General features: G+C 37.5%; 2 protein-coding genes and 1 pseudogene across 2 annotated transcripts; 2 read left to right on the top strand and 1 right to left on the bottom strand.

The window, feature by feature from the left end:
* Window positions 1-1,973: 1,973 nt before the first annotated feature.
* LOC137959614 (uncharacterized) lies at window positions 1,974-5,589 on the top strand (annotated as a pseudogene).
* Window positions 5,590-5,939: 350 nt separating this feature from the next.
* On the bottom strand, window positions 5,940-7,413 carry LOC137960326 (uncharacterized). Its single transcript, XM_068807918.1, has 3 exons — window positions 7,272-7,413; window positions 7,006-7,090; window positions 5,940-6,898 (listed from the first exon to the last, which is right to left on the bottom strand). Exons 1-3 carry the CDS (start codon window positions 7,287-7,289, stop codon window positions 6,213-6,215), a joined length of 789 nt encoding a protein of 262 aa, XP_068664019.1. The 5' UTR covers window positions 7,290-7,413; the 3' UTR covers window positions 5,940-6,212.
* A 4,083-nt stretch (window positions 7,414-11,496) lies between these two features.
* Window positions 11,497-12,009, top strand: LOC137959613 (uncharacterized). Its single transcript, XM_068806970.1, has 2 exons — window positions 11,497-11,871; window positions 11,941-12,009. The coding sequence occupies exons 1-2, from the start codon at window positions 11,497-11,499 to the stop codon at window positions 12,007-12,009; spliced, it is 444 nt and encodes a 147-aa protein (XP_068663071.1).
* The last annotated feature ends 7,140 nt before the right edge of the window (window positions 12,010-19,149 follow it).

Here is a 19,149-nt window from a genome sequence, read left to right as displayed (position 1 = left end):
ATTTCCAAAAAACGTGAGGCACTAATGGTCCCGATATTTCTAGTAAAAATGTCTTTTCAATATTTATTGAAAAAGGGGGGTGGAGAAATTATTTCTCCGAACTTAGGTAACTCTCTCTGAGAAATCGACTCTGATTTTTTGTCGACAAGAAGACGCGGCACCGGCGAGGACTTGTTGTCGGTGACGGAGGCGACGACGATGGAAACAGAGGAGGCGAAGAAATCGGAGGGAAAGGGAGGCGTGGCCAGTGAGGAGTTGTTGACAGCGACAAAGATGGCCAGAGCGGCGGACGGGAGGGGCTTAGCGTTCCCCCTCCCCGCTCTCACTCCCGATCCCGATCCCGATCCCGCGACTTGCCCGTTAACGAGTCGGCTCGCGAGCTTTCGAGCCGAACTTTGATTTGGTTGAGCTCGACTCGTTAACTCAAACGAGCCGATCCCGAATCTCGAACTCGGCTCGAGATACAGGGATACCGAATCGAACCGAGCCAACTCGGTTCGAAACCACCCCTTGATATAATTCCAAAACTATCCTTTCTTATGGGCGCCAGTCATTAATAACATAGGGTTATATTGGGCATTTGAGAAGGGGTCGTTGTCTTCTTAAAACCCTAAACCTCTGCTATCCGAATAAGCTTATACTCTTCCCTCCATTTTTTAATCCACGCTTGGACGCAACAGGTATAAGTCTTGCTGTATGAATTAGGTTGTAGAGGCTGCTACTCGAAATCGAATAATAGTTTAGTTATTTTCGTGTTTTTATGATGCATTTATATGAATTCTGAAGAAAAAAAACATGTTTTCGTCTTCTGGAGTAATACGCATATCAGCCTTGGCTGGTATGGGAGCGAGGGAAAAGAAAATTTTACCGAGCTCTTCTCTTTCTCCGTCACTGGGAGTTTCATCTGTTGGACTCTCTCTCTTCTCTTCGCTAGTGTAAAGCTATACGCTCTCTTTCTCATCATCAATACCTCTTTCGCTCTCTCTTGCTTGCTCCACTCCCCTCCCGGCTGAACTCTTTCTCGCTTTCTACAGTGGGGAGACTCAAATTCTCATCTTGTTCGCATCGGGACATGTCACTTGCTTTCTTTCCCTCTGTTAGCTGAGTCATCTTGCAGCTTGTACAATTGTACTCCACGGAATGGAAATCATGCACTTGTAAAGTAGGTGGATGGTTAACGTAGTCTAAAATGCAAAATAAAATTATCTTACGGCTGGTATTCCTGAAAATTTTTGCATGCCACGATCGTTCAGCAGTTTCTGTACTTGTTACTCTCCTTTTATTTGAACTCAAGTGTTTAAGTCGCCAATGGCCCTGTCTATGTTTAATTCCTTCAAATGCACATTACCTTTGGAGATCTTATGTTATTAATAATTACGGATTTGTGAGCCCTCGACAATATTGAAGGGTATTGAATTATGCACATGAGTCAGGCCCACTGGGAGTGCCCTTTTGGTGGCGAAGATTCTCAAATTGCTTAATTTGCTAAGAAATAAATAAGGCTAATTTCAATAAAGGATAAGGTAGGCTCATCCCTATTTCGTGTTTATGAGCCGTCTAAAGGTGCTGTTGCCCCTGGGTGGGCATTTTAATGACTTGGGGCTGCCAATACCTCTTTGGAATCGCCGTTTTGGTGCCGTTACCAATGCATCCCCTCTTGGCTGGGCAGTATAATGGTCAGAAGCTAACAAAAACTAGGAGAAGCCAGATTTTATACCTTACTGCATGCAATTGAAACTTTACTTCCAAACTATGTGATCATTCCCCAATATACTTGTAACTTGGTAAATGTTTCTGAGGCTATATCTCAGATACATTTGCCTGGTTCTTTCTTTCTTTTTTTGATTTTTTTATAGTTTATGACCAGCATAAAATTGTCTGTTTGCATCTTTCTCTTGTCTTTATAAAAAAATCAAGAATTTAGTTACTTAGATTTTCATCAGTTGTATGAGTTTTTGTTACATGACAGGATTATGGATTCATCAAATATTAGAGACATTTTAACATCATTCAGTCCTTCATTGGACTTCTGTGCCATTACATCAGGAGATGGTCGGATCAAGGTAAGTCACATGTTCCTGCTACATGCACTTTTCTCTTTCTTTGGGAAAATATCTTGCTTCTTGCAACGGTTTTTTGCATCTCCAAGTAATTGTATTCGAACATAGCAGCATGTGTATGTCTTATTTTCATTATGGCATTTCTGTGCAGATTTGGGATGCATTGAAAGGTCAACTGCAGACTGAGTTTGTTGATATAACATCATCTGATGGTACGGTTTTCCTGTTTTGGCCTACACGGCTCTTTTTATATATGATGATTTTTATAATTTTGTTTGTACTTTTCTTATTTTACCTTTTACGTATGCAGAATATCAACCAAATCACATGTTTGATTTGTCTTATATTTTCATAGTTGTTATTTTCTTCTGTTTTATTGTTTCTATTTATATTCTTATAGGCCTCTGTTCGTTGTATGAGCTTCATGGGAGATGGGAAGTACATCCTATCATCTGCAGTTGGGGAAAGATATGTTGCTGTTTGGAAAATAGATGGTGGAAAGAAACAGCATGCCTGCTGTGTCCTTTCAATGGATCATCCTGCTGTTTCTCTCGATACAAAAGGAACTGAAAGTGAGGATTCTGATGTAGGGTTGTTTGTTCTGACTATTACTGAGTTGGGTATTTCTTATGTTTGGTTTGGAGGAACATCGAAGAATTATGCAAGACAAGGCCTACGAAGATCTCTTTGTCTTTTGAGGGCCCCATATTAAAGGGTCACAATGCTTCATTACCTAAAATATTTGCTGGAAGATTGCAAGACATTGCAAAACCTGCTGATGAAGAAATTTTTGTTGCTTATGGTTCCTTAATCAAACCAAAATTTGAGAAACTCCATCTGCAATATGGCAAGGACATAGTCTTGAGCAGCTCCCAGGATGGCCTCCTTTTGCCCAAGCATCAAACTTTTGATGACCAGAAAGTTCAGTTTTTTCAGACTGAAGGTATGTAACATGCAGATATTTTCTTATTGTAAAGTGATTATAATTTCTTATAACTGAAATGTTAAGATTGATTGTTTTGGTGAAGCTAACTAGTGTGTTTGTGCTTGAGCAGTAATTGCTTTGGACCGTGCAAATACACTTCCTATTCCAAAGCTCTATAATTTTAATGACAAAAAGAGAAAACAGAGTATGCAGAATACAAGTGCTGACGTTGATGAGGTTATGGTTGATGTTAGGGTTCATGGCAAAGAAAAAACCAGGATGCTGAAGGTTGAAGGTGTGTGAAACAATATTTCAGTTTGGTATCTTATGATGTCCAGGACTGGTTTAGAGTTTTTTTTGCGTTGACAATGCAGATGACCACGAGAAAGTTGAAGAGGACTCTGTGAGCATGGAGGATAGGTTGCAGTCATTAGGTATCCTTGACAAGAAAGATGACTCAAGTAGAGAAAGACAAAGGAGGACACCCAATGGCAGTGCTCCAAATTCTACTACTGCAAATGATGCCCGATTACTGATTGAGGCTAATCTTGCCCCCAAAAAGGTTTATTGCATTAGAAAATAGCAAATCTGAATAGATTGGATGCAACGTAGTCAAATATGAAGTACTTTATCTTTGATCAGTTGACTTTTTTTGTTCTTACCTCAAGCAATCAAACTTGTCTCTTTCTTTAAGATTTAATCATGCTGTCTTGTAAATCAGATGAAGTCAACTATCTCATGTATGAGAGGTACTGATGCATGCAAGCTTCTTAAGGCCCTGGTTGCAATGTGGAAATCAAGGTTAGCCATGCTCTGATATTTCTCAGATCTTTTATTTTTGCAGCCACTTTTTGGTCAAAGATTAATAATGTGTCTGAGCAATAGTAATGTTTACTCATTAACCTCTGCTGTGATTTAAAGAGAAAGTGGAGAAAGACAACTTTCTTTCCTTCAAAATGCTTTTCCCTAAGGTTAGTGCATTTTATTGTTTCTGAAGAAGTCTCTTTGTAGCAGGTCTGCACGTGGAGAGGATGTTCTGCCATTGATATGCATTATATTGGTAAAACATAGTCACACTATCCTATCTCAGGAGTCTTCTTCACAATTAGTTGATGCGTTGTTTGAGGTATAATTTAACAAATCATCATTGCGGTGGAGTTACATGTGTTTTCTCTCTTATATCAATCTTCCTCCCATGGCCCCTTTGATGTATATTTCTCTTTTAGATGATGACATCTAAAGGTGCTGCTTTTCAACCTCTTCTAAAATTATCAGGAAGGCTTCAGCTAGTAAGGGCTCAGGTTAATTAAATTTTCAAGCTGAACTCAGCTAATGACTTTATGGAATTATATTTCTGGTGAATCTTAGATGGTCTGTCTCATTATTCATAGATTGATAAGGCTGGGCAGCAAATAGTACAAGCAGTATCTGGTGATTCTGAGGTGGATGAAATTGAAGATAAAGATGAAGAAGAAGAAGAAGAAGAAGAAGAAGAAGAAGAGGTTGATGAATTCGTTTATGGGGAAGAAGAGGATGACATGTCACAAAGCTTGAGCGATGATGGTGATTTGTAGCATTCAGTTACAGAAGGTACTTTTCTATTTCTCATATACTATTTTCCTTTTGCGTGTCTTTATTATTCTTTTGGCAAATGCATTCATTCATGTTATTTCCAGTTTGAGCCATTTGACTCTAGTGACGGAGTATATTACAAAGTGACTTTTTATTCAATGTCTAGGGAGGTTTTGTGACTTAATTAAGGCCATTTCAGTTAAGACTCTAGCCTAAGACACCAAGTCCAAGTCTTATTTTTGACAGCAAAAGATGGTCTATAGGAGTCGTTTTACTCTGTTTCTGGGGCTGTTGCAGGAATTCTTCAAAAGATAGCAGGAAAGCAAGCCAATCTGTCAAGCCAAATGAGAACAGCAATTAACTGCTTAAAACGTTCAGTACCCAAGTTACAGTCCACTATAATGTAGCGATTGTTGCTTATCTGTATGTTGCTTTTTGTGCATGTGTAATAGGCTTTCAAGCAGGGGCTGTGGTGATTAATGTGGAACTGTCTGTCCATTTCCAGTAGATTGGTTGGGATTCGGAAAGAAGGCATTCTCCATGTGCAGTTGGTGAATTAGCCATACTTGTTCCAAAAATTGTGCATCTATTGAAATAATGAAGCATTCTGTTTTAGATCAAATGTTCAAGTCCAACTACTTCATGAAATAACCATAAGAGCAGTTCACTTGTCACTGAAATAGGACGACCTGTTTGTCATCCCTTCTGTCTGTTGTCTTTCAGCAGTTCTTCTTCTTTTCTTCTTACTAAAACTTACACTTTGTCTTGTCCTTCAGCCTAGATAGGACCCATCATGATGCCTGAGCATCTCTTTTGTTTGCATGCTTGATTGTAGATGGTTTCAATTTTTTTTTTTCTTTTTTGTGGTTGATTGCGTGCCTCTAGTAGTTTTGATTTATCAAGTTGTTAGTCAAGGAAAAAGATTGATATGATGTGGATTTTTGTTGTTGTCTACTGTCTGGAATATCAATTATCCTGAAATCTAGAGGTGGAGGTTGTCGATGAAGTAAAAATGCCAGGAGGATGATCAACCCTTCGTTAAAAATGATCACTGGACAGAATTCTGCTGAACAAGAGGGTTGACGTAGGTATTTTATATCAGGTGCATTGATGGTTCGTGGATCTTTTCCTCATTCTTGCAAATTCCATATGCAAGTTAATAGTAAATGTTTCATCTGAAAGAGCTGGTTAAGGGTTGAATGTTACTTGGTTTTGATGGAGGAACCTCAGACGAAAGTGTTTTTGAGTACCACGACTTACTTTCCTCAGACAATGAAAGCCAGCGAAAGACAAGGCTCTCTCTGTCTCTCTCTCTCTCATCTTTCCATTACGGAAGTCTCTCTTTTTAAGATTTGGCCTTTGAACTATCTAAAAATGCCACAAAACGAGAGGTCAAGAAACTTCCGGTCACGGAACAGAACAGCTTTAGAGGAGATTCTTCATAGTGGAACGCAGGATCGATTCTCCCACGTCTACAAGCCAAGCATCTCATTCTCCATACCACTACATCTTATTTGTTTACTAGTCATGATTTATGCTTATTATTATTATTATCTAGCATCAGTCATTAGCATAACAACATTCTTCCTAAGACTCTCCTCAGATTCTAACACAAGAACGGGCCTCCTCTCTTCCTCCAACCTCACCGTTTCACCTTAAGATATTCTGCAGGCATTTGGGTTCTCGTCGCTGAATATTGACGTTATGTTGCTGCCGTCGCCGTTCCCATTTCCGCGGACTTGGTAATCCTCCACGTAGTATTGTTCCGGCCTCCCGTACCTTACGGTCCTTGGCGGTGTCCGGCGGTGTTCGTATTCCGTCACGTAGGGCGATGGCCTGTGGGTGTTGTAGCTGTGAGTCACTTGGTAGAAAGGAGCTTCGTGCTGGAACCCATGGCTGCTGCCTGGGTGGGTAGTGCTCCAGTGTTCGTTGTAGACGCCGTAGTTGTGGGGGTGGTGGTGGATTATGTGGATCTCTTCGACGTCTCTGGGTGCTGGTTTTGGTTCTGGTGGATTCACTGGTTGGCTTGGGGGTTCTGTCTGTGGGGGTACCTCCGGCGCTGGAGTCTCGGACGGTTGTGGAGGAGGTGACTCTTTGGTGGGTTCCGCTGGTGGTGGGGCGGCTTCTTGGGGTGGTGGTGGATTTGTGGCTTCTGGAGGGGGAGGATTGGCCTCGGGTGGTGGGGTGGGTGCCGGGGGCGGAGGCTCAGCCGGTTCACTGTGGGAGCATATGGTGGCAATCTTTCTTGTCTTCTTTATGGCTTTGATGATCTTCTCCGGATCAGCCCACCCCACTACTGTCAGCTTCTGTTTCGGAAAATCGAAGTAGACATCGTATATACCTGGAGACGATAGAAGCGGCGGCAATTTAGAAAGCTTGCGATAGAATATACATTATCCTGAACATTGAGAAGCTGCAGAAGAAGCACGGAGAATGATGAGTGGTTACCGTTGATCCCATTTAACGCTCTCTTGATCTTCTGCACGCAGCCATTACAGTCCATTCGGACCTGTATCTCCGTTACCCGAGGCTTCTGCATTTTCGGAATAACGAACGCCCCAAAGAAAAGAAACCAAAATGGGTTAGTAAGGAGCTTTAATTCCCAATAGAACAACCTCAACATCAAAAACGAAAGAAAACTCTTTCCATGACGGACCTATCAAGGAGCATTAGATTGTAAATGTACAGAACCAGAAAAGCTATCGAAGAAATACCTCTAATTCAGGAACCATGAGGTCTGAAAGAATCAGAATAAACGTGGAGAAAAAAAATGATCGATGGAGTAACCGTGAAGGGTATTAATGGGGAGGAGCGAATGAATCGAGTCTGCTTCTGGGAGGAGGATTGAGAGGACAGTGAATGGGGAATCAGTGGGTGGTATTCATATGTACAAGAGCGAAGGGAATGTTTTGAAAAGACAAAAGACGTTGACAGTGGGACATGCAAGGAATCAAGAGAGCTCAGGGAGGGGGAGAAGCACAGTAAAAGGGCTCTTTCCCTCTCTCCCTGCTTTCTCAGGTCCTTGTCATATCTCTAATGGTATGGGCAGGAGAAAAGGGTCGGCGTTAGTCTGGAATATTGAGAACCAAAGGAGCTTTCCCATGGATGGCTACACCATATATAATTGAGCCCTTTGATTGGAATATCCATCCGTAGCCGACCATCAGAAAAGAAAGCGAGAGAGATAACATGTTCAGCATCACTCTTTTGGTCAATGAAATCCAAAGTATCTTTTGATGGAGGGATATCCACACTCTACACGGCTTTTTTTTATTTTTTTCCTTACAATATGTAGTGCTTGTTTTTCAGTTTAATCCACTAAAAGAGCATTTCTGTGATCATTACAGACCATTTTTGTTCATGAATTCGATCCTCTCCGGTAAATCCAGGCTGAAGAAATTCCTTGCAAGACGACCACGAAATCTGCCGAGTAATTGCTTCTTTTGCTGGATTACCCAGATGAGAATATTTTGAAGCTGGAGGATTTCATGCCGTGCAATCAATGACACCGAAAATTAGGCATGTAGACGATTCATATAGTTGTCGATCTTTCTATCATTTGAGAATCTGGGACTTTCATGGATGCCAACTGCCAAGAATTTCTAATTGAGATAGAAGAGCTGCACAATTTTTTCCATGCCTTTTCCATTTCCGCAAAGGGGATTCACCTTTTTATCTACCAGCTTGCACCTTCCTGTAGCGAGAGTTTTATGTAGCTTCAGACGCAGGCATTCACTCGTTCCTACAGGAGGATGCTCTAATGATGGATTTGCTTTTCTATAAACGGAGTAAACCTTCCTCGGGGGGCAATGGATATTTCCACTTTGGATCTGCTTTGCGGCGAAAGTAACCACTTTCACCTTCGAAAAGTCTTAAACTTTCACTGTCATTTCCAAGAACAACAGAACATTTTCAGGAAAAAAACTAGAATTTACAGAACCATAATCTGCTTTGCTAGAAAAGCGAGGGCATTTTCAGTTCAGTTTTTACTATCGGGAGAGAGACTAAACTCCGAAGCTCGTTCTCGCCACCGCGCTAGAGCCAAGAGTTGGGAAATTTCAACAGCTGTAAAGTTCATGCGGGCTCTTGCCTGCAAGCACGAATGCCAGTGTGGATGGTCTTGATTGGCGATGAAAGGGCAAAGAAGTGGTAACAACCGCCATAACCGCAGAAGTTATGGGTTTACAAAGATACATGGATATTCTGGTGCTAATTTTGCTGGCTCAAAGCATGATAGGAATCTACTAGTGGATTCCATGTATTTGTAGGAGGAAATCTGCTAACAAGAGCAACACCTCATATTACCTAAGAGTTGATTTGGGTACGTTCTCTATTGTTTGAATTTTGTGTGTGTGTCTCACTAACAATACCTATGGACAGTAATAATCAAGCCACTATCTTCATTAAAAATAACCTAGTATTTTGTGAGAGGACCAAACATATAGAAGTTGATTACCACTTCTTCTAAGAATTACTTAACTTTATGTGTAGGGGTAGCACTAAGGCAAACCGGCTCGCAAACTGTTCGAGCTTGCTAGAAAGAGGCTCGGTTCAGTTCAGGTTTTCCTTGATCTTGGATCGAGCTCAAACTTGAAATAAGGATTGTTAAGTATAACAAGCCAAATTAGATATTTCCAAGCCCGACTTGTTAGCATAGATTTTTTTTTACAGAAATACCTTTTACTCTAATTGCTCTGTTCAATTCCCTCTTCAGTGGGTTCATGGTTGCTCTTATTTACCTCATACCTCAAAGATGATTGGTCATTCAACTCTTTTGGGTCTCTCAACATCGAATGTTGTAGCTTACTAATAGAATAAACACTATTGATGGAGGTGTTTGCTCCTATGTGATAACTTATAATTTAATGGTACTAAGCTCATAACCATATTATTTTTATTTATTTTTGTATTTATGTATTTTTGTAGTTTTAAATGTATGTTGAGTTCGAGCCCGGCTCGAGCTCGAGCTTGAACTCATTTAAAATTTTTGAGCTCCAACTTGAGTTTGAATTTTTAAGGTCAAGCCAAGCTCAAATCTACACAAGTTCGAGTTTGGTTCAACTCGATGCCACCCCTATTTGTGTGCATCCAAAAAACCAAGTTGTAGCACTCTTCACCAAGGTAATGAAAGGAACTAAGTTCTTTAAAGCAAGTTCCAAGATTGGATTGTTTTATGCATACTCCCAAGCTTGAGGGGGAGTCTTGAAAGTTAGGAGGAACTATGTTATTTTTACACAACTCATATAATGTAAATTATACTTTAGAAAATTATATGTGCAATTTTGTAGCCTAAAGGGCAGTTTAGACTTTTTTTTACTCTATACATTATAAATAAGAGAAAGATTGGGAGTAGACCCTACATTATTCTGTTTACATTAGGTGCGTCAGGTCGCGAGTTTGAATCGCACCACGCCCCTCTAAAAAAAAAAATGCATATTTTTCGAACACTCCCATTTGTTCAACCATTACTGCTTTTTGTGTGGCTTATGTATAGATCTTTTGTTTGACCATTACCCTTTGGTTGACCATTTGATGATATCGATGTCTATGCATTTGAAATTGGTTGTTTAAAAATTCTTGCAAGAAACACAAAATTAAGTTGAAGTGTTTGTTAACATTAAAATGTTATTGGTCAAGGATCTTCAGCCTAAGACGTGGATACTTGTTTAAGAGTTTGTAATGCACATTTCAATGTCCTACAATATTTGGGTTTCTTTGCCCCATTCAAAATAATCAAGTATGAACTATATAATATGTACTCATGCAAACTCTTGGATTGTTTATTTCAAAATTTAATTTTATAAAAATGTTTATTTATTACATAATTTTATTTCTAATTTAATTCAAAAAATAATTTCTCTCTTAACATAGCTTAGGTGCTAAAAATTTAAGAAGGGTACTAGTTACTATTGAAAGTTGAAAACTATATTGGCACGTTGTCCATTGGATTTTTTACTATTTTTTGAATACGAGGCTCCGGTTTTTATTTCAAAACAAGAAAAAGATTTTAAAAAATTTTAAAATTAAAATTTTACATATTTTAAAATTTTAAAATATTTAAAAAATATTATATTTTTAAAATATTTATTTATTAACTATTTTTCAAATATTTTAATGATTTTTTAATAATTTAATTATTTTTTATATTTTTAAATTTTGAAAAAAGTAAAATATTTATTTTCAATAAATTTTAAAAATATTTAAATGTATAAAAAATGAATTTTAAAAAACAAATTATTTTTTAAAATATTTTTAAATATAAGGTTATTAAACGTATACCAATAAATTAGATTTTAAAAATCTAAAATAAAATTTCAAACAAAATTTTTATTTAAAAATATTATAAATCGATTATAAAAGATTTTAAAGTGGTATGAATAAATTTTTTTAATAAATTAATATACGAATTTATATTTTTTATTATAAAAAAGAAGGTAGAAAATTTGTACCAACAAATTAGAATTTTAAAAACTAATTATGTATTAATTTAAATAAGATCTTAAATAAAATAATTACATTAATTTATTAATTAAATTAAAAAATTTAAAAAAATTATTAATTGTAATTTTTTATTTTTTATTTAATTTAATTGAAGGTAATGAAATAAAATGTGTAAAATTTTTTAAAACAAAAAAATTAATATTTTTTAAATATTTTTAATTACAAAAGAACCTAAATCAATCATGAAAAGAAAATAGGTAAACTGACGTGGAGGACTGATGTGGTTTTTCGTTGACGTGGCATGTTGATTACGAAATTGGAAACTCAGAGTATATTTGAATTAGGACTCTGGAGAGTAATCGAACAGTGCAGTCCTTCAACTCTCTTACTTGAGCTCCAATTACTTCTGATCTCCATTACCATCTTCTCTCCCACAGGACACCACCCCTTCTGTCATCGCTTCGTTCAACCAGAAGAACCATAGCAATCAAAGAATCCATGGCGTCCGACAAAGGAAAACGGAAGCTAATGATAGATGCCTTGTCACCAGCTAAAGCAAACGTAGTGAAGAAGTTGGACAAGAAACCGAGGAATCCATCCGCGGCGAAAGAACCTCAGAAGAGCGAAGAAAGAGAGCTGCCGAGTGTCAATGATCGTCTTCATCTTCTTCCGGCTACAGAGACTCGACCGAAATCTTTTAGGTTGAGAGGTCTCAAACCCCCAGAATACGAAGTGAAGGAGAAACCAGAGATACCAAAGATTACGATTTCTCTAACCAAGGAGGAGATTGAGGAAGACTTCTTAGCTATGATTGGGTCCAGACCGTCTAAAAGGCCAAACAAAAGAGCTAAAGACATTCAGAAGAAGTCAGATGTAAGACACATTATTTTTCTCTAGTATTTTACTAACGATTTATTGAACTTGCTCCCTACTCTCGTGCAGCAACTTTCCCCCGGCCTGTGGCTATCCAGCATGACTCTGAATTCTTACAAGGTTTCAGAATCATCTTGAAAACACGAGACAGTCGAGCTACAGTCTTTTATTAGTTTCTTTGATCAGATAAGCCAGACGGACAAAAGAAACGGTGAAGTATCCTAACCATCACCGTTTCTGTTACTTGCAGAGATAGATAGATAAGCAGCTTCCACAACATCTTACAAAAGCGAACCAAGAAAATCCAGCAAAGACATTATCTTTCGTAGTTAGAAACAGATAGAGAGAGCTTCCCGATACTGAAAGATGTGGGGCGTTGATTTTTCTGTCAAAGTGTTGAAATTTGATGTATTCTAATACTCATATAAAGTTCACTTGAGAAATTCTCAAGGTCTCATTGCTTTCGGCATATTCAAATCATCTCCATGGACAAGCAAATTAAGGCAAAACACAACTTAGAACGATTAGCTTTTCATTGTATAGATAGATAGATCTTCGTCTGCGGTGAAACGATGTCAGGATTCGTGTTCCTCATCAATCTGCAAAACCTTTTCTACACTTTTGATCACATGGGGAGACAGCAAACAAGAAATAAATCCCTTTCATTGGGCGTAGGTGATAGCAGATCCCATTCTTTGGGCTAGGGCAAGCAGAGAATCAAGAATGTCAGGAAACGCGTATTTACATTGTCATATCCTAAGTTGAACCTCTCTTGGAGATTCAAGAGATGAGAGCAGTCTATGAGCCTCACACTTATTATGGGTGAGTCCCTTTGACAGGCCCTGAGAAAGAATCATCCAATCCCACATACCTGGTCGGACAAGTCACTAGAGACGTAATTGATTCTCTTTTTGGTAGAGAGAGAAAGGAGAAGAATTTTCCTTCCCAATCATAGACTTAGCCCATAGAAGATCACCCTAGAAAAGATAAATGAGGAACTATATGAGGGGCTTAAATTTGATGAAGTGATCAACTCCTTGCCAAGAGAGAGGGAGAAAGAGGGAGAGAGGGGAAGAGGGAGAGAGAGAAAGTGGGAGAGAGGGAGAGGTAACCAAAGAGAGAGGGAGAGATTGAAAAAAGTGGGAGAGATAAGAAGAGGTGAGAGGGAGAGAGGAGAGGGTGAGAGATAATAATATTTTTAAGTAATTAAGCTTGATATGGTGTAATTTAATTGATTAGGCACATAGATTGTTTTTAATTTGTATTGTGTTTGATGGTGAATATTTTTTAATTGAATTATATTTAGAGTTCTATGCAATGGTGTCCTTGAAGTGAGAAGTTTTCTCTATTGGAGCCAAGGGTGGCACCATGGGGCTATGCCTTGGATTTTCTTTTTAAACATTATATGTCTGTTGTTGATGTGTCACTTGTGTTTTAGATTGATGTGGGGATATAGACAATAGAGAACGATAGGAGATTGCGCTCAACCATGTCACAAAATTAACAATAGTTTGTGCTTAATTCAATCATAACATGGATAATATTATTCACTTATAAATATAAAAAATTGATAATCAAGACATCAAATAACAAAAGAATATAAGTATAATACAATCATTAAATATAATATACAATGAGAAACATAGACAATTGATAATTAAGATGACAAATAATTGACTACGAGCATAACATGAGTATAACATGTGTACAACATATGTAACATGTTAGGAATTAGATGCCCTAATTCAATACTAACGAGAGAAATAATAATCCCATAAGAAGAAATAATCAAGCATGAGAACACAAGATTTATACATGTTTGCGTCAAGGTGAGACTACGTCCTGTCTTTCGCTGCTGCAATAATTCATTATAATGATGAAGTAGTTTACAAGATAAATAGCCTTTCTCTCCCTCAACTCAAAATTCTCGATGATAACCCTAACAATGGCGCCCCCAAATATAAAGAGAAAACTAGGGTAACCGTAATACAAGTGTAAAATTCTCAAACTATCCTTAATGAAACAACATTCAATATATCATGGGAGAGAGAGAGAGAGAGAGAGAGAGAGAGAGAGAGAGAGAGAGAGAGAGAGAAGGAGAAGAAATCAAGGGAGAGAAAGAAGAGGAAAGGAGAGAGGAGCAAGGGACAAATTTGAGCCAAGAGGCTAGAGCTAGAATGCTCTTCCCTATGCCCATTGGATTATATTTATAGTTGTAGAAAGATGTTTACAATGTCAATAATATCCTCGAGCCTAAAATTATTATGAGCTCGAGTCCAATAATTTTAACCGAGTTTGAGCCGAGTTCGATCTTCAACATTCATTTAAAACTTTTTAAAAAATACATGTCTCAAGTTCCAGCTCCAACATACATTTAAAACTTTTCGAAAAATACATGTTAAATAAATTGTACATAAAATCGGCCATACATTTTACATAAAATTGGGCATGACCTCTACTTAAAATTGGGCATAAGGGTGGCATCGAATTGACCTGAGCACAAACCTTCCTATGTTCGAGCCGAGCTTGATTTAAATATTTCAAACTCTAGCTCGAGCCGACCGTAGCCTCGAACCTAAAATTGGTATCGAGCTCGAGCCTTATAATTTTAACCGAGTTCAAGCTCGAGCTGTAGCCGAGTTCGAGTTTAACCTACATTTAATACTCTGAATAAAATATGCATACATTTTATAAAAGAATGATAGGGGAGGTTCGGGATTGAATTTCGATAATGGATTAGAACGCACCAATATTAATCTTTCTTATCCCAAATGTTGTTTAGTTTATTTTGTAATTTTTGAATCTGGCCATAAATTTATATAGCCTCCTTAGTGCCCCTGGTTGAAAATTTATATTCTAGGAAAAACTAGAAATATTTTTCCTAGGATACGTATTTAAAAAAAACTTTTAAATAAAATCCTATTACTATTAGTGACTTACTAGAAAATTACAAGAAATATTTTAAAATTTTCTTAGGAAAGTTAAATGGAACTCTTGTTTCCTATTCTAGGGAAATAAATAAAAATTAATAATTAATCTAATATATTACTATACTTATAGATAAATTTTTAATCAAATAAAATATTAAACACAAAATTACTATGAAAATTCCCTCATGCTAAAAGTATTACAGATGAAGCAAAATCGATTTGGTTATATGACTTGAGGAAAAAAAGATGTGGGATTCACAGAAAAGTGTTAACTATTCAACCATCTCTATTGCATAGTAAGCAACTTAATTAAGAAAACACACAAAAGGATAAGCTCGGCTTGGACAGGAGGAGTTACACAAGAGTGTTCAACCCAAAGAACGGGCGACTTTCATCCTCTCACGATGGTCATGGAAATAACCACGAGGGTTATTTTTGAATTCCCTTTTGGATATATGACCCATTTCGCCAGGTCTCTTCATCATTTTCTCCTCCTCCTCCTCCTAAGTAGATGCTCCCATTATCAGCAACATGCCCAAAACTACAAGGCCAACGTCGGCCACCAAGACGAACGCCACTTTCCTGGCTGTCCGCAAAATATTCTTCATCCGGCTCTCCCCCTCCTCAACTAGGGATGACGTTGGAGTGTTGGCCTTCTCGGGCGCCAGAGAAATCCAAGTGGCGTTCGGGAGTTGTACCCTTTTGTCCCAGTCAGTCATCCCGAATAGACTTTTGGAATCGGGGCAGTAAACCATCTTAGCTTAACAACAGATTCTCCCTCTCTGCAACTGCGCATAGTTATCGTTGGCGAACGGGAAGGCTCGGCGGTGATGAGGCGAGGAAGAATTCCCCCCCCCCCCTCGCTCCCTCTCCGCTCGACACTCTAGTTCTTAGTCCCGGTCCCGAATCCCCCAAATCCCCCGATCCCCCACCACTCGTTAAATTGACGAGTCGGCTCGTGAGCTTTCGAGTCGTACCTTGACTCGGTCGAGCTCCTCTTGTTAATTTAAACGAGCTGATCCTGGATCTCAAACTCGGCTTGAGATCCAGGTATACCGAATTGAACTGAGCCGGAACCGAGCCGAGCTAGAGCCGCTCGCGAGCCGGTTCGGTTCAAAGCCACCCCTAGCCCCCACTTAGAATCTATTTTATCTCCTGATATTTCTCAAGAAAATCATATAGTTACATATCAATTTACTGTAGAGATCTTCTGTGTAAATTATCTAGGCACAACTTCTTCCTATTTATATTCTTCTCCTTTTTATCTTTTGTGCTTAGTTCTTGAAACACCTAAACATTCATTTATGTTCTGTGTATATAAAAAGGGGACGATGAGTTTCGAATATCTTTCTTTTCTGTGCATATCAAAAGAGGACGATGAGTATGTTTTTGGAATATCTTTCTTTCACATATTCATAATGCTTCCATATTCTCCTCAGTAACTCCGTTCCCATTTCCAAAGCGTTAAGAGAAATTCAAAGGGTTGAGATTATGAGTATATAACATAAACTAATAGGGCAAAAAGAAAGGGGAGAAAAGGCAATTGTTTCCTCCTGTTGTAGATTTTTGACATTTGAAACCGAATGTATGCAAGGTATTATTAATGTAAGTAATTATATAAGAGAATGGTATTTTAGTAAATCTACGTATCCTATAATCTTAGTGTGAATAAGAGACACGTTAGGGTATTTTTTCATCTCCAATGAGAGAATGGCAGTTAGCTTTCTCTTTTCATAATTTCGTCTCAATTGTTCAAATCTTTAATTCTTGATTTCTACAGGGTACCAAAACAGGTTTGATCTAGAGAAAGCATTTTAGATGAATTTCATTTGCTCCACTAGACAAATATTATATAGAGATTAGTGTTGTTTTTTAAAGACTGCCACTTTTATTGGCCGAGGTGGATAAGTTTGTAGAGTTTTTTCTTTTCTTTTGTTTTATTTCATTTTTGTTGGAATTTGGGCTTGGTGTATGCAAAGGTTGTGCTCTAAAGAGAGCATCATGAACAAGACAAGAGATGTTTAAGTTAGATACGAAAGAAACGAAAGTTTTTAGAGTCATTTTGGAAAAATTGAAGTTGTCGATTTTATAAATGATCGATAATTTAAGGAGCATTGATCTATCATTTGATGAACATTGATTGATCATTGTGATTGATCGATCAGCCAGGGAATGGTTTTAGCGTGTGATCAATAAAAAAAAGTTGGTGTATGGAGTTTTTGGTGTATGATTGGTCATTGATCGATCAGCTAGGGAATGGTTTTAGCATGTGATCAATAAAAAAAAGTTGGTGTATGATTGGTCATTGATCAATCATTGGTTGTGTGATTAAGCAATCAACCTTGGTGATTGATCATCATTTCTTCATGATGGCAGATTCTTCTAGCTCCATTGAGATTGTATCTAGTGGTAAATAGGATAGTGTAGAGGATAAACTTATTCATTTTAAAATCACTACTACTAAATCAGATAACAAAATTTTGTTGGAATAGTCACAAGCAATGTGAATTATTCTTGAAGCGTATGAGAAAGATTAAGTCCTAATAGTTAATCCATAATCCAATGTTTTAAAAATATGGAAGAAGGATAATGCTACAATCATGACCAAGTTACTTAACAGTATTGCCTTCACTATTGCCTTCACTATTCAAAATCAAGTCATTTATTTTGTAACTACTAAGGAGATTTGGGATGTGTTGAAGATGATCTATTCTCATGAAAATAATTTGTCTAAGATTTGTGATATCTAGTCCAAATTATCTACTGTCAATGGGAACAAACAAAGTGTGAGTATCTTGGTGAATTTGAATAGTCTATTAAAGGAACTTCAAGTTTGTCATCCTCATACTACTAATGATGCTCAATTGAGAAAACAACATATAGTGCTTGATGAGGCAAGGTTTTTACATGGTTTGCACCCAAAGTATGAGAGTGTTCATGCTCAGATATTATCCAATGAAGTTATTTGGTGCTTCTATCCCTTTGGTTCCTTCTCAAGATGATAGTGTTTTATATTCTTCTTCAATTATAGTTGGTTGACAAGAATCTTCTCAAGAAAGAGGAAATGGTGGTTGCAATAGGGGTCGAGGTAGTGGTAGTGGTAGAGATAATCGTGATAATGACATGTTATACCTATGGCGAGATCAGCCACATTTCGTCATTGTGGTAAGTAGGCTTGGGCTAACAATAGTGTAGCATCAGGGTCGATGAATTCTCATGACAATCGTAACTTTGTGGATGAGTTGTTGAAACTTGTTGGAAAATGGAAGTGGGTCCTCTACCTCAAAGGTAGTTGGTCTTTCATCACAGTCAGACACATCATCTACTGCACATACGTCTTTTGTCCATACAGGTACTATCGTCCTTCATGTTACTCCTTTCCCTAGTTGGCTCCTAGATTCATGCGCCTCAACTATATGACAGATAATAAATCCATCTTCTCTTCTTTTGGTCATTCCTCATTAATTATCTTTGTAGTTCTTGTGATGAGTAGTAGTCTGAGGTAATTGGAGAAGGTGTTGATCATGCTTCTCCTTCTACTTCATTATCATTTGTTTATTATATTCCTAATTTTCCTATGAGTTTGTTGTCTATTAGTAAACTCACACCTCAATTGAATTGCTCTATAACCTTTTTTCTTCTTATTTGTCTTTCAGGGTTTGCTATCAAAGAAGACGATTGGTACGGGTTATGAGTTGGGTGGACTTTACTATCTTGATATACATCCATGTGGTTGTCCTATTGCTCTCGCTACTTCTCCCTTTGCTTATGATAGGCACCTGTGACTAGAGTATCTATCTACAAAGAAGGTTCATAAACTTTTTCCTTCCATCATCTTGTCGTTCGAGTGTGAATCATGTTAGTTGGGAAATATCACCGTTCTTCTTATTCTGGTAAAGTTGATTGTGGGAGTTATTCTCCATTTTATTTAATTCATTCTAATGTATGGGGTCCATGTCAAAATTCTAGTATTTCTGGATGTTAGTACTTTTATGATTTTTGTTGATGATTTCAATTGAGTATTATGGGTATACTTGTTAAAGAACAAGACAAAGGTCTTTGATATGTTTATTCATTTTCATTATGAAAAAAAAAACACAATTTAGTATTTCTTTTCATATTTTGCGTATGAATAATTGATTTGAATATGTAAATTTTCCGTTTGCTAAAGCTAAGGGGACAAATGACTAACAAGTACAACAAGCGAATAAAAGTAATCAAGAAATCCAGCCTTCAATATACAAAAATTTTCAACCTTGTCTGTTAGTATAAAAAATTACAACCAAGAGATAATAAAAATGTTGGATTGAGAACTGGCAAGACTAAATGAAGGAAAATGTCATGATAA

The sequence above is a fragment of the Aristolochia californica genome, unplaced genomic scaffold (assembly GCF_029961685.1).
Source record: "Aristolochia californica isolate CCGP_79_NKW_82.1479 unplaced genomic scaffold, dmAriCali1.0.hap1 SCAF_3, whole genome shotgun sequence".
Taxonomy (NCBI): Eukaryota; Viridiplantae; Streptophyta; class Magnoliopsida; order Piperales; family Aristolochiaceae; genus Aristolochia; species Aristolochia californica.
Note: the sequence above shows the minus strand (reverse complement) of the source record. Positions and strands in the feature narration are given on the sequence as shown.